The sequence below is a fragment of the Engraulis encrasicolus genome, chromosome 13 (genome assembly GCF_034702125.1).
Source record: "Engraulis encrasicolus isolate BLACKSEA-1 chromosome 13, IST_EnEncr_1.0, whole genome shotgun sequence".
Taxonomy (NCBI): domain Eukaryota; kingdom Metazoa; phylum Chordata; class Actinopteri; order Clupeiformes; family Engraulidae; genus Engraulis; species Engraulis encrasicolus.
Genome location: NC_085869.1, coordinates 21,362,477 through 21,377,076, shown reverse-complemented (window position 1 = coordinate 21,377,076; position 14,600 = coordinate 21,362,477). Strand labels below are relative to the sequence as shown.

The window sequence follows — 14,600 nt, the reverse complement described above, 5'->3', positions numbered from 1 at the left end:
GGTCTGCAGAGGAGGGATGCGCACCTGAGGTGGAGATGAGGACGCGCTCAACAGCGAATCGCACGGCCCTATTAATTTGTGCATGTGAAGTGTGAAATCGGGTCGTAGCTCTGCTTTAACTGTGCGATTTACGCACAAGCCACGACCAGGATTTCAAACAGTTTTGATTTTCTTGCAACCCTATGATTGCGCGATCGTGAGGCGAAATCGCTTGTCATTACCCCATGTACACTACACGATGCGAAACTCACGATTGATCTGCGATTGAGGAAGAAATCGGCCTGACTCCCAAAAACTCGTGCGATTGCCAAAGTCACACAGTGTAAGCCCGGCTTTAGGCCGAAACGTCTGTCTTGTCATGCTAAGCACTTTCTAAAAAAAGAAAATAATTGTGTTCCCACACACAATTAAACACACACGCACACATGCATACTCAAATACAAAACAATTTGCATTATTTACATGGCGCCAAACATAGACATCTATATACAGTATATAGCATGTAAAACTCAATGAAGTGGTATTGTATTTGCATGGTTGACCTTCAACCAATCTGTTATGAATTCACCCTAAATGGCACTTTATATTTTGACACTTTGTCATTGGCACCCCTGACACCCGTGTGTTATGCATTTCTGCAGCTCTATGCGACTGAAGGGACGTCAGCGTGGCTGAATGCCAATGACGTGCCCACCGCCCCCGTTGCCTGGCCCACGAGCCAAGACAAGCAGCAGGGAAGCCTGCCCAGCATTAACACGTGAGTTTACTGCCACACTGACAACATACATACAATGTACGTATGTAAGAGTGAGCTATACAGTATATGGTTAATATATGTGTAAAGATGTGTGTAATCTCGTGGGTACTGTCTTCTGTATTTATGTATGTTTGTGTGCTACTTGACACCTTAATTTCCCCCTGGGATCAATAAATGATAGTCTACTCTACTCTACTCTTCTCTATTCTACTCTAATCTACATCCATTGGATACTATGGATTCAACATGTACTGTAAGTCTGTGTCTTTCTCCTGAACACAGTACAGTAATAGGGATTTTTCACATGACATCTTTGGACTCCTTTGATCCAATGTATTCAAAGCAGGTACAAGTTGCATGCGGTGATACAAGCATAAGCATGCTGTACATGCCACTGTTCTCTGACAGTATTTCAATTTCAATTCAATTCTTTATTTACTTCAGACTCAAAGTACATGGTCCATATCAAGACAACAGTCAATACATTACATAGAGAAGTTAAGACAAAGAAAAAAATAAGAAATAAAATAAGAAAATAAAATGAAAGATGGGGACACACCCATCAAACAAATAGGCACTCTCTCCAGTGTCGCCTAAGCTTGGAGGAGAACCTTACAGAACACTTTACTGGACTCACTAGGGTTGAATAAGTTCCCTAGTTGCTTATACTAGGGAAGTCCCTCGATTTTTAAATATTTGATGTACTGTATGTTCAAAATGTAAAATAGTCCTTTTGAAATTGAAAAATCTAAATGTCGGTCTTGAAATCCACACATGTGCAGACCCCACATAAAAACTCTGTATGGGCTCTGCAAATGTAAATGGATCGTCCCAGAAAGTCCCACACACACTGTTTACAGCCAGGGCCATTGATTTGCGAATAGTGTATTTGACCAAAAATTCCCATTCCTAGTTTATACCTGCTTCACTTTAAAACGTGCATTTCTCGAAAGTGAAGTTTCTAACTATGTTAGCTACTTTGTTGGTTGCAGTGCGATTCCCCATTGGCAACTACCCACGTTGCTAACTGCTAACAATTACGCTTTCGAGAAATGCACCCCAGAACTTTTTTGACGTCATTGTGAGAAAGTCTTGTACTACAAATTCAATTACTAGCATGAAACTGCCTCTATCTTTTTTTGTCAGTGTCTGCTCCCTTAAATTGTAGCAGAGACTTTATTTCTCTTTACTTCTCTGTTGAGTGTGCCTTTTTTTAAAAGCCCTTGAAAAACATGGGAAAGACACTTATCGACGCTGACATCCAAGATAAACGACGACCCACATTTTCCTTTCATATTACGTATATCAAGCTGGATTTTTCTAGTGCAGACATACAACAAAGCTGTGCCCTCTATGATACAGGATGTCTACGCTACATTAGAGGGGTGGAAAACTAAAAGTTTTTCCCCCCCTGAGACTGATTAACACATAGATAGGCTACAATAATACATTGAAAAGGAGGCTCAGACATTAGTCCTCATCTGACCAGGCACTTCTCCCAGAATAGATTGCCTCGTTTCTCTCATAAGTCAGCAAAAAAAAAAAAAAGATTCCATTGTGTTCAGTGCAATATTCAATGCAAATTCTTTGGCAGTATCGGGTTGACTTACCCGCTGTTCTGTCTCAGCTATAGACAGCTATTGGGTGAAAAGGTTATGCATGAGGATGCCTCCAGTATCTCAAATCTAACAATACTTATACATATATACATACTGGTCCTTATACAATACTGTATACTTAAACTACATATATACCTGTATATATACACAGTATACACACAGTAGGCCTACATTAGGGAGGGGTGCAGATTGCACGACTCCAACTAGTACACACCAATTACAACCAAATTGCACACCAATGATCATTAGCTGAATACATTCTACTTGCAAGTATAACAGTAGATACATCCAGAGTTAAAACTGAGTTGTCTAAGCCGTCAATGCAGCAGCAGCTCTGTGCTCTAGAGGATTCATTCCTGTTTGTTCAGGCACTGCCATAGACATTATGTACAGCTCTTCCTGTTTGCTGTAGCTTCCTCTATAATGCCTGAGGCCAGCTGACAGGCTGTCTAATGATATGCATGATGGCCATGATGGTGGTGGCACTGGTGGCAGAGTGCAGCGGGGTGCTCACTGGGTGATGATGATAACGCCCTGTCTGATGCACACACACACACACACACACACACACACACACACACACACACACACACACACACACACACACACACACACACACACACACTGAAAAATCAAAGGAACTCAGTGTTGCTGAGAAGAGGTCCCTTCTGCAATGAGAGTGACTGGTTGTTGCATGTGACGGATGTGTTGTCAGAGTTATGCTGTGTTTACATGAAGTGTGGTTGAGGAAGGTAACATCATTCAGCATTGAAATCAATCAATTAAATCAATCAAAAATATTTATATAGTACGTTATCATAATGTAATACATAAATATCATTCAATGTGCTAAAGAATAAAGAAAAGAGAAGAAAAAATATATTGTGTTATTGATAGTGTGTAATTAACTATCACCAAAGGCAGATGAGAATACAGCTGTTTTAAAGTCTCTTCGAAACAAAATACTGTGGGCAGTTTTCATTTGGACAGGAAGTTGGTTTCAGCATTTTGCAGCATAATGACTGAATGCCATTTCACCCGGTCTAGATTTGACCCTAGGCACAACCAGTAGAGGAGATTCTGAGGACCTAAGACATCTATTAGGATGATATTGCTCAAGCATACTGTATTTGCAATGTGGAGGAAAACTAGCATTTTTTTTGTAGTGGTTGAGTATTGAAATGTATGATTTGCTGATTGTAAGAATTATTGTGTCAGTTATTTGTAGCCATTCTCAGGAGACGTGTGGGTTGCTTGGCACGAGGTCGTAGGTTAAGTTGTGTTTATGCCTACTCTGCCTCGGTCAAACGCGCATGAAAACACCACCAGATGGAGCACCGCAAGCCAAACAGACTGAGCTGAGCAGCTCTCTTTTTCTGTTTGTGAAGCACAGTGCATACAAACTATCATAACGGTCAAAGCAGCTCCGACTGCAACTGCACTGTGCCATCATTAGTGGCAAATGCCTTGAATCCAACAGAATTGTGATAATAGCAATGTGTGACGTACCTCCAGTGGCACACTGTAATAGTCATTGAAAAGTTAGCTACCATAGTGCTACAATATTATGACATAATACAGGGTCTTTAGTAATGCACTACGACTTGGTCATTGCCATTCTGGTAACAGCAAATTTTAACGCAGTTTCTTAACGGGTTAAGCTGCCAACGGACCTGTTGTCGCTGTCTCATGAAGTTTTAGAACAGACTCGGATAATACAGGTACCACCTAAGGCAACTTCTGGAAGTAATGTCATCAAACATGATAAAACGGATTTGCACCAATAATATGAAGTATGTTTGACTCAGCCATGATTGCGCCAACAATGCAACAAATCGCTAAGATTCAGTTCTGTCACTGAAGCACCCATAATTCCTCCAACAACTACTGTACTGCTAATTAGCGTCAACCACCTCAGACTTCTCTGGACAATCCATCGTGTCAAAGTCAGGGTAAAAATGCGGGAGGTCTGTGGCCAGCTTTACTGTAGATGCACTGTCCATCATGCAACCCCTTACAGAAGGCCATAAACACTTTTGGAAAGATTGACATATAGTTGTTATTTGTAAAATAAGAATCTATCCTTTCAATCATTTTTTTTCCCTGAAGCCTCATCAACAACGGTGACATTGACCTGGTGGTGAACCTGCCCAACAACAACACACGCTTCATCAAGGACAACTTCCTGATCCGCCGCATGGCCGTGGACCACGGGGTGCCCCTCATCACCAACTTCCAGGTCGGTCACTCGCTCACTTGCTCGTTGGAGCACGTTGCTTTCCTCTGTTGCCAGTGATGTCACATGTGTGATGAGTATTTAATGACTGCACCGGCCTGCCAGTTTCCTCATCACCAACTTCCTAGATGGTCACTGGCTCCCTCACTCGGTCATTTGAGCGGGTTGCTTTTCTCTGTTGCCTGTGGTGTCACAGATGTGACGAGCATTTATCGCGCCAGTCTGCCAGTTTGTATACTTGCGTCCCTCATCACCAACCTCCAGGTTGCTTACTTGCTCGATCGTTGGATCAGGTTGTCTGTCGCTTGAGCAGGTCACTCTGTTGCCATTGGTGCCACAGGTGCGACTAACAGGGTTCCCAGATGCGTCGGATAACTTCAAGCCAAAAAAATGCTCAAAAAACGCCTGGAGGCACTAAATCCCTTCCATTTTGAACTAAATTGTATGGATAACTATAGTCATAAATCTACAGAAAAACCCGCCCGATGCCCGTTCTTGACCGTTTTTACACAGAGACACAGCCATCCAATTGGGTGATGAAGCATCCTATCTGGCAACACTGATGACGAGATAACACTTACTGCTCCAGCCTGCCAGTTTGTCCTCTGAATGTTAATTTGGCGTTCTCACACCACCTTCCCCAACCCCAAACCCATCACCTTCCTCAACCCCAACCCCAACCCCCCCTCCTGCTGTCTCTCCACAGGTGGTCAAGCTGTTTGCTGAAGCCATCAAGTACGCCAGCGATCTTGACACCACCAGCCTGTTCCACTACAGGCAGCGCAACGCGACCAAATAACGCTAAGAAGAGGATGATGACAACGACGACGCTATACTGCCGCCACGCCTCTCCTTCACCTTGTGCAGCAAGTACCACACCATTATTTAGGTCTGGAGCCCTGGAGAAAAAAAAACTAATTGTTCAAGGGCTTATGGAACAGGGATTATTTCTCTCAGCGCCAGTTGTTTTTATATAAGTTATATTATTTATGGTGTTGTCGAGAAACCTCTCTCGCTCATTCTCCACTCATTAATTCAGGCCCATGGGCAGAGATGTTTATGTGTTTTTGTATGTGTGTGTTTACCTATGTGACCTCCTGATCACATTGAAAGGGGCAGTTGCCATTGTTGGTTTCGTATGCTATTTTCTGCTAATGTGTTGGCCAGTTCTCTCTCTCAGCATAGTTGTTTACAGAACACTAATTCCACACACAAATCTTTACTCCCATATTGAGGGTAGATTGTGTTGTTGTGATATTTTATCCTGCATCTAACACAATCAATAGTCTGTAGGCTTTACTTTTTTTTGCTCTGGGTGTGTGGGCGTTTGTGTGTGTGTGTGCGTATGTGCATGCCTGTGTCTCTGTGTGTATGTGGGAGTGAATGGCTTGCATGTGTGAAAGGGTAGGTGTTTGAGTGGGAGGGATCGTAGGAGTGAGGAGTAAAAAGGATATTTTGGTTCCTCTTTTTCAAAATCTCTGACTGAGAAACTCCTTCCTTTGTGTCCATGATGTTTACAAGTGTTCTATGTACAGTGCAGAGTGCCAACTGCAATCTTTCATACAATGTGTATAAAATAACTTTTGATTACCCACAGTTTCCTCCCTAAACTGCTACTGTACTTGAAAGCATACCATCAAATGTGAGAATCTACACAATAAAGTCCCCTCTGTTTACAACCGTTGGAGTCCTGTGGCGTTAAGTCTGGCTGTTTGGATGCCTGCCATGGAGAACATACTGCGCAGTATTTTACACACTCATTCACATCCTAAATATACTGCCAGTGTGGTCAAAAGCACTGAAAAACACTTCCACCTGGTTACTGAATACTGTATACGGTATATGGAGTGTTATTGTCTCCCTGTGGGCCACATGGCCCACTCAAACCTGTGTGTGTGTGTGTGCGTGTGTGTGTGCGCATGTGCGCGCGTCCGTCCATGTGTGCGTGTGTCCGTCCGTCTGTGTGTGCGTCGTGTGTCCGCCAATGCACACATGTGTGTGTATGTGCGTGTGTCTGTGTGTGCAGTGAGCGCGTAGAGTAAAGTTGCCATACAGGTGCATCAGCACCACCACAGGGTCAGTGTACTGTAGCTCTGCTCTCTGGCCCGGGTCAGAACCGATCCGGCACCACCATCCCAGATGGCATTCCACTTCACCTCAGCTCACACCGCTCACCTCACCTCAGCACCGGCTGTAGCTCTAGATGAGGCCCGGCTATCTCAGCTGTAATGAGTCTGCCTGCTTATCTGCCGTGCTCACCTGGGCTTGCCTGTGTCACTTCATTATGTCTAATGGTTTTCCATTTGCCGTTCCAAACAGTCGTTTATCAGGATGGAACAAAAAGCCCGCCCTCCCGCCGCTTACGTACACACACACACACACACAAAGACACACACACACACACACACACACACGTCTACACACACACACACACACACACACACAAACACACGTCTACACACACACACACACACACACGTCTACACACACACACACACACACGTCTACACACACACACACACACACACACACACACAAATCGCCTGTTCCTCTTTTTCGCCACTGGTCATTTAGCTTTTACCTGTTCTTAATTTGGGCCTGGTTTTTAATGGATAGTAAAATCTTATTCACCTCTTTCACGGCGTGTGAGCGCTCATTAACGCTCATTGGGATATCTTTAGTGAGCGCTTCATAATGTTTTGGCTATGATGGCTGGCTGTAGTAATGACGGTAATGATTACTTCTCAGAGTCTCCGGAAGGACTGACACCTCCCTGTCCTCAAGATGAGGCCTCACTGCTGTTGTTCATAAACTTATTTTTAATTACGAACAATACTTCATCCATGAAACTCAGCAGTGCAAGATCACATTCCAAAACTGCATGTCTGAAATCTGAAATTCAGCTCACCATATTTCCCTAAGATGTGTGAATCACCAACGAAATGGGCTGAAGCGGCATGTTCTGTCTCCAATACAGGTTCTGATAGCCTACACACACATCGCTGCTATTTTCTAGCTTCTCGCTTGTTTGCCTACTCGCTCATGGAACGTTCGCTGAAAGTTTCCGTGGCTTTAACTGCCACTGTACAAGCGAGGAGTACCGAACTCTGCATTCCAATTAGTTACTCGTCTCGCTCGAAGTTAAAATATTTTCAACTCGGGATCCGCCCACATCGCATCACTTGTACAGTACTCGCCTACTCGCCTGCTAGTCTCGCTGGAACACATTGACATTCTATTGAGTTCATTCGCTGAGCGAGTAACTAGCAGCGATCCCTTTATACGTAACTGATAGCCTACACACACAAAAAAAAACAATAATTTGCCCAAATATAGAGAGCTGTAATCTCTTTGTGTTAAATGATAATAAAGGCTTGCCATTATTGCACTGTGATGAAGGACGGTTAGTCCGAAAAGTCGTGCCATTAAATATTTGGGAGCATTTAGCAGTGTTGCGGACCTTTATTTTCTATTTATTTCTAACAGTTACAACTTGTGCTTCAGAGCGATAAACGGCTACAGCACAAGAGAAGGAAGGTATAAATGTTAAGAGAAACTCTGTGGAGAAGCCTCCTGGAGGGTTTGGCTGACGGTAGACGGCACTGCAGTCAGTGGCACTGCAGTCAGTCTCACTCGTGCTGCCTCACCCCCCTTCCCCGGTAACTTCCCATTAATTGCCTGATGGATTGTGGGAATTAGGTAATCCTCTCCTCTGGCTTCTGGAACATCGAGCCGCTTGCATCTCCGAGAAGCCACGTCGGTCTTAGGGCGGCAATCAATAACCGGTGAATGGCATGAGAGATTAACTGATTCATTAGGGGAGTTGATTTAAACCTGTGGATAACTGAGTAATGCAGTCGCGCTGCACTGCAGGTAAATACTCCCCCCAAACTGTAGGAACTACCAGATCACTCATTCAGCTCACTCTCCAACAGAGTGTTCTCATCTGTAAAGTCTCCCATGGAAGAACTTCACCACTCTAAATGGTCCTCTGAAAATTAGGCTTGCTGTGTGCCTAATAAAACTATGCATGCGACCGTGACACTGGAGGTATCATCTCGGAGGCAACTAGCCAACGGGGCTCTCTCATTAATGTTTTCCGTCATTGTTTGATTCTACCGCAAACTCGACATGGAAGTTCATAAGATCGCCCCTCGCAGTTTTGTCAATATTGCACCATAGGCATAGCCTGGGCGAAAAGCCGACTGTTGACTCCGTCAATCAGTCTGGCAAAAGCCAAGAAGAATCCGTCTCCGTGGATTGTGCAGATGGTCTGATCTTACTCTGCCATTTACAGTCATTGGAGTTCCGAATTCAAATTAAAACCCATATTGTGCTATATTAGCATGCCTGTTACGATATAGCGTGGCAAAAGCATACAAATGACAAAACAAAAGTGTGAATATACGTAGTTACCTTAACCAATCAGTAACGGACCTTGCGGTAACTGTTTACTGATTGGTTAAACACTGAGAGAACCGAGCTCGAGGCTTTTGCCAGACGATGTGCGGAGCCAAAATCTTTGGGTGGAGTACATAGGATGGCGTCGCCAGGCTACCATAGGCACATAACTGCAGAAATGTGACTGATGCTCTACTGCGTTCAGAATTTACATAAAATGTGCATGGTAGGCCCAGCCGTGGCACTGGGCACTGGACTGATACGAGGGCGACCGGGGTTTGATTCCCGACCTGGTTAATTTCCTGATCCTCCGCCGTCTCTCTCTCTCCCGCTTGTTTCCTGTCCCACCCTCCACTGTCCTGTCTTAATAGGGTTGGAAAAACCTGGCCTTATTCTGAGGATGGGTTGAGCTTTGTAATGTTATAGCTGACAAATTTCCAAATACCTCGCTATTGCTTTCGGTTTCTTAATCTAATAACATGCAGCATAAACATCAGCCTCCTCTGTTTAGTTGTTTGTGATGCTTTCTAACCATTGAGTTCATCGCGCAAGGTGAAACACAAGGTGCAGCCCAAGGTAGCACAAGGTGCAATCGCTGATTATAAGCTGATTCAATGAGGTGAAAATGTTTGTGTGGATATGCCCTTTACACTTAGAACAACAACATGACAGTGTTGCCGCCACCCAGCAGCACGGACGGGATGGTGGTGTGTGTGTACTGCCGCAGCAACGACATGATGCATACAGTCAGGGCCGCTGACAGCTTTTTCTGGGCCCAGGACAAAGTCATCTGAAAGGCCCCCCTTTACAATACATACAATGTAATGGGGACCCAATCCTGGGCCCCCTATCTCCGTGACATGTTTCATCTCCTTGGGACCAGGACAACATACCCTTTTGTCCACCCCCACCCCCCCCCTGTCGGCGGGCCTGCATACAGTACAGTGGCATTGAGAGGAGAGAAGAGCAGGGTGCGGTGCGTGGTGAGAGGAGAAGAGCCTGTGGCTAATGAAGGCCAATCAGAGGGAGCAAAGGGGAAAGTTTGTTTGGGCTCCGCGTTCTGCCAGCTGCTCCGGCAAATTTATTTACTGCTGATTAGTCACGCTCCACTGGTGCCCAACAGGTTTCCCCTGTAATGAGTCGTGTGGAGGTGCTAGTCAGAGAAGAGTGAGAGAGAGAGGGTGAGAGAGAGAGATGGCAAGAGAGAGTGTAGTTAGATGGGCCAGTCCAAAAATAGAACTCTTCCAGAATTGGGATCCACAGTCTGCTGTGGTGGGCAGAATAGCGATAGAGGCACATGAATTCATAGATTAGGCCTTTAAAACAATTCTCCGAAATATATATTTATAGTTTGATTTTTATGGTCTTTTTTACTTTATTTACGATAGGACAGTGAAGGTGGTGACAGGAAGCGAGTGGGGAGAGAGAGAGACGGGGAAGCGCCGGGAATCGAACCCAGGTCAGCCGCATGGCAGACGAGTGCCCTACCGTTGGGTCACAGTAGGGCCCAAAACAATTCTCAGAAATAAAGATGATGAAGGTTATGCGTATAAAACAAGTTGTGTCTGCTGCAGTACACAGTGCTGAATACACTTAGGTATTTTCCCCGGGCTTGTTTCTCTTATCTCCTGGTATGGTGGGGGCAGGGCTGAATTGGAATCACAAACTGGCCCGGGCATTCTTGCCACAGACCAGCCCCTCATTCCCAACCCACGCTGTCATCATGCTTTAGCGTATGTATCCCACGCTATAGCACTTTAGTGCATTCAGCGTGTTGGTGCGATGCCTTTTGAAGTTAAGGCGTGCTCCTCAACGCAACGGTAAAGCGCTGTCATGCACTTATGACACGTGACGAGGTTTGCACAGTTTTCCCGCCGTGTTGGCGATTTTGTTTCGCCACAGCGCATTTCTGTTACTAAACGCAAATATGCTTTGCTGTGCCCTAAACAAAACCATCCCTAAACCTAACCTGTCAGTAAAGCAATGTTTCTGCTGCTTTACTTTTGCCAAGAACTGCGACATTAGGCAAATTTCTAGCTAAATTCTGCCTAAACCAAAACCATCCCTAAACCTAACCTGTCACAGGGCGTTGTGGAGCACGCTTTAACTTGTAAAGGCGTATTGGACACACGCGATAGTGGGTTCAAAACAGCGTGTCATCTATACGCAATGCATGATGACATGTTGCCATACCACAATTTTGATGGGCTCAGACCACTGTATATTAAAGATGCACCGATGGGCTGCCTTATCTAAATTGTGGGCTCGTCTCTAAGGGAAAATTTGAAAACAAAAAAACAAAAGCCCCTGATGACTGTAGACCCACCGGGAAAATGCCCTGTATGCCAGATTACCAGTCCAGCCTTGGGTGGAGGCATCTCCACAGAGCAGGGCTGTAGAGACCTGTCTGGGAGTGTGAGTGGTTTTGGTCCTCCCCATGTTCAGGGCCTGGGAGTACACTACACAGCACAGCACAGCAGCACACAGAAGTGTGTTTCTCTGCTAGCCAGGGGGGGCCTCAGAAGAGAGAGAGACCATCTCTCTGGTAAATGTCAGATAACCCAACATTCAACTCCTCCTGCGACAGCTGCGCTCCGAGAGAGGATCCTTTAGTTCGGGAGCGCCAAGCTTTTGAAAAATTCAGAAATCAAATACATTATTGAGGGAGTGTATCAAGCTGTCAAAACTCCATCAAGATGCTGCATCAACATGCGTTCCCAGTCAATTTGGCACATTTATTTTGTAGGTTATGAATATTATGAAGGTCTATTTGCCCAGAAATGCTGAAAATGGGGATTTGTTGTTTGGCTTATGTATCCAAATTGATAGGGTCAGCTGGTGTCAGTGTGAACTTGAGGAGGAGATAGTGACAGCAACCATCTCCATATTATCTTCAAAGCAGAACACAGGTATTTTTATATCACTGTCAGGTGCTCAAACCCAGGAGTATCGGTGTACCTCTGGAGTGGACTGGCTACCTTCAAATGCCTCAAGCACTCACTTCAGCTGCCAAACTTTTAGCCTTTTATCACCGAGAGTGTGGTCAGGATGAAAGGCCTTATGAAGACATCAGGATTTCCTAAAGCGTTTCTTTTCCCCTAGTAGACAAAAGTTTCCTGACGTCAATCAAAAATTAGCTACAATATTTGCCAAAACAAGAAATACCTAGTATCTCTGTAAAGAAGTACTTGGGATGTTCTCCCTCTTTTATTCCTCCCTAGCTAATATCTCAATTAATGGAAAGTCAAAATACACAAACTGAAGATATTTTGTTTGGGCTGTTGTAGCCATTATTATATCCACGATGTACGTATATCCACCTTTAATTTAAGAAACTAGTTTATTTCAAATACAATCATATATGGAGTGCAAGTAGTATAGTAGGCTTTATTTAACGATGGGAGGGCATAGCCTTTGATTCACATTCATGTTGATGCCCACAGTGCTCTGGTTGGTTTAATTATATTCTTATCATTCTGGAAAGGTCTGTGAATCAGACTGCCTTCCCAATTCCCTCCTGGGTCTTGTGGAAAAGGGAATTCTTTTCGTCAGAGATCACAGTTAATTAGCCTCACAAGGACACTTGAAAACTTCAGTCTCAAAAGAGCAAAAAGAAATTATGACTGCTTCTTTTTTCACTCGCTGTATCAATACATCTTCATTCAGCGGTAAGATTAACATGCAGTACTGGAAACACGATTCAAAAGCACACTCCTCTTACAACAGTTTGTGCATGTACAGTATGACACACGGTATCAATAAGAGCCCGCTTTGTATATTCCTTTGAAGTTCCATCCTTGCTCTTCATTCATTTTAAATACCACACAAAGCTTCTACAACTAATCATGTGTTTTAAAAATGCCATGAGGTACACATACCTCTCATGTCCTCTATCGCCACTCAGTCCGTTTAGTTTTGCTACTGCTTTGCCATATCAATGGACTGCACATGAACCACCTCACAATGCAGGAAGAGAGCTCAGGGCACCATTGTGAAGAACAGATAGAATTCTTGTCTTTGCTTCCTTTAGAAGGTTTGCTGACCATCAGCATTCTGCAGTGAAACAGCCCACTGGCCATAGTCTTGTTTACAGCTCAGCCTTGCAATCTTTCATGTCTCCCCTTCCTGTTTTTATTCAACTATTCCCCAACATTTTAATATATGAATGAACTCTTTTATTATACTCCCTCTGTGTCTTGATGTCTCTCACTATATACCCCTTTCTATATATCCTCTCCCCTGTCTTTCTATATTTGTGTGTGCCAGGTCAAGATTAATTGAACTTCCAGGTCATTATATGCCTGATTGCCAGCTCCCATGGTTGTCTCCCATGGTGTCCATTTTTAAGAACGGCTTGCATAAAGAAATGTAAATCTTTCACCTTGTAAAAAAAAGCGAGAATATTAATTATAGCTCTGACTACAAAGGGCCCAGAATTATCAGCAGCAGCAGCATGCATATTTAGATCTGCGAGAACAGACGTGATGGTTTTTCTAATAAAAGAGTTGGTTTGATTAGTATTGACCCACATTTTCAAATGGCCTCATTATCTTAGAACCAGTGTGTATTTCAGAGCTATACGAGACCTTTTGTGTCCTACAAAATAACTCAGCACTCCACTTCTGTTACACTGCTGCTTTGCAGTGCTGTACAGTTGGAAATGATTAAAATAATTCCTTTCTCACACTTCATACGCATGCATAATGCTTCTTCTGTTAATAATACAGCTTCATTATTCGTCTATTTGCTTTATATGTGTACAATTAAACACAAAGCATGCACAATCTGTGCATCAGACATAGAGTAACTATCTGTAATCTGACATAAAAGGTCGAATGATATTCTACTACTACCGCCTGCCAGCACTTCATTAAGAAGCACACTCATTCACTTGTGTCCAGACTTCCAGTAGTTAATGAAAGTAAATGTCAGTGTTATAGGAAGCAATAAAGAGCAATAGGAGATGCCTATTGGGTCTGGCACTTGATGACTGTGCGAGAGGGAAATATATTTTTAGAGAGAGCAGCCGCTAAGAAGCCTCATGAAGCTGCCGGCTTCTCATGAGAGACACTGAAGGAAAGGTTTCTACTTGGTCAGTGGCGTGTACGCAGTGGTGTAGTCTACGTAGAATGCGGGTATACAGAGTATACCCACTTCTAAATTTCAGGGATTTCAGTATACCCACTTAAAATTGATTGATCCATTGTTTTGAATAGCACAAATATATACAGTACCCACTTCAAAAAATGCTCCAATATACAGTATACCCATCATAAAAAAGTAGACTACACCACTGCGTGTACAGACATTTTAGGGGGCAGGTATTGGGGGCATGTGGAACTTATGATTGCCTTTCTAAGCTTATAGAGGCTATGTATTATATTGGGGCATTATTGTAACATGCATTTTATCGTGGTATTTGTAGATTATGATGTCAACATGGACCACAGTACATTGTCCAGTAGGGCAAAGGGGCACGTTTAGGACCACCTCGTCTCAATCTGTGCACGCCTACGTTTGTACTTAGACAATGTGAAATGCTAAGTAAGACACATGCAGCAGAACCCTGTCTTTCTTGTCAATTCAG

At 43.8% G+C, this 14,600-nt stretch overlaps 1 protein-coding gene across 1 annotated transcript in view; it reads left to right on the top strand.

Annotated features, from left to right (window-relative positions):
* Positions 1-6,291, top strand: part of cps1 (carbamoyl-phosphate synthase 1, mitochondrial) — a 79,698-nt gene extending 73,407 nt beyond the window's left edge. Inside the window, exons 36-38 of the mRNA XM_063213444.1 lie at positions 642-757; positions 4,486-4,615; positions 5,319-6,291. Of these exons, the coding sequence (XP_063069514.1) occupies positions 642-757; positions 4,486-4,615; positions 5,319-5,411 (339 nt within the window). The 3' untranslated portion in view covers positions 5,412-6,291. The remainder of the gene's footprint in view (positions 1-641; positions 758-4,485; positions 4,616-5,318) is intronic.
* The last annotated feature ends 8,309 nt before the right edge of the window (positions 6,292-14,600 follow it).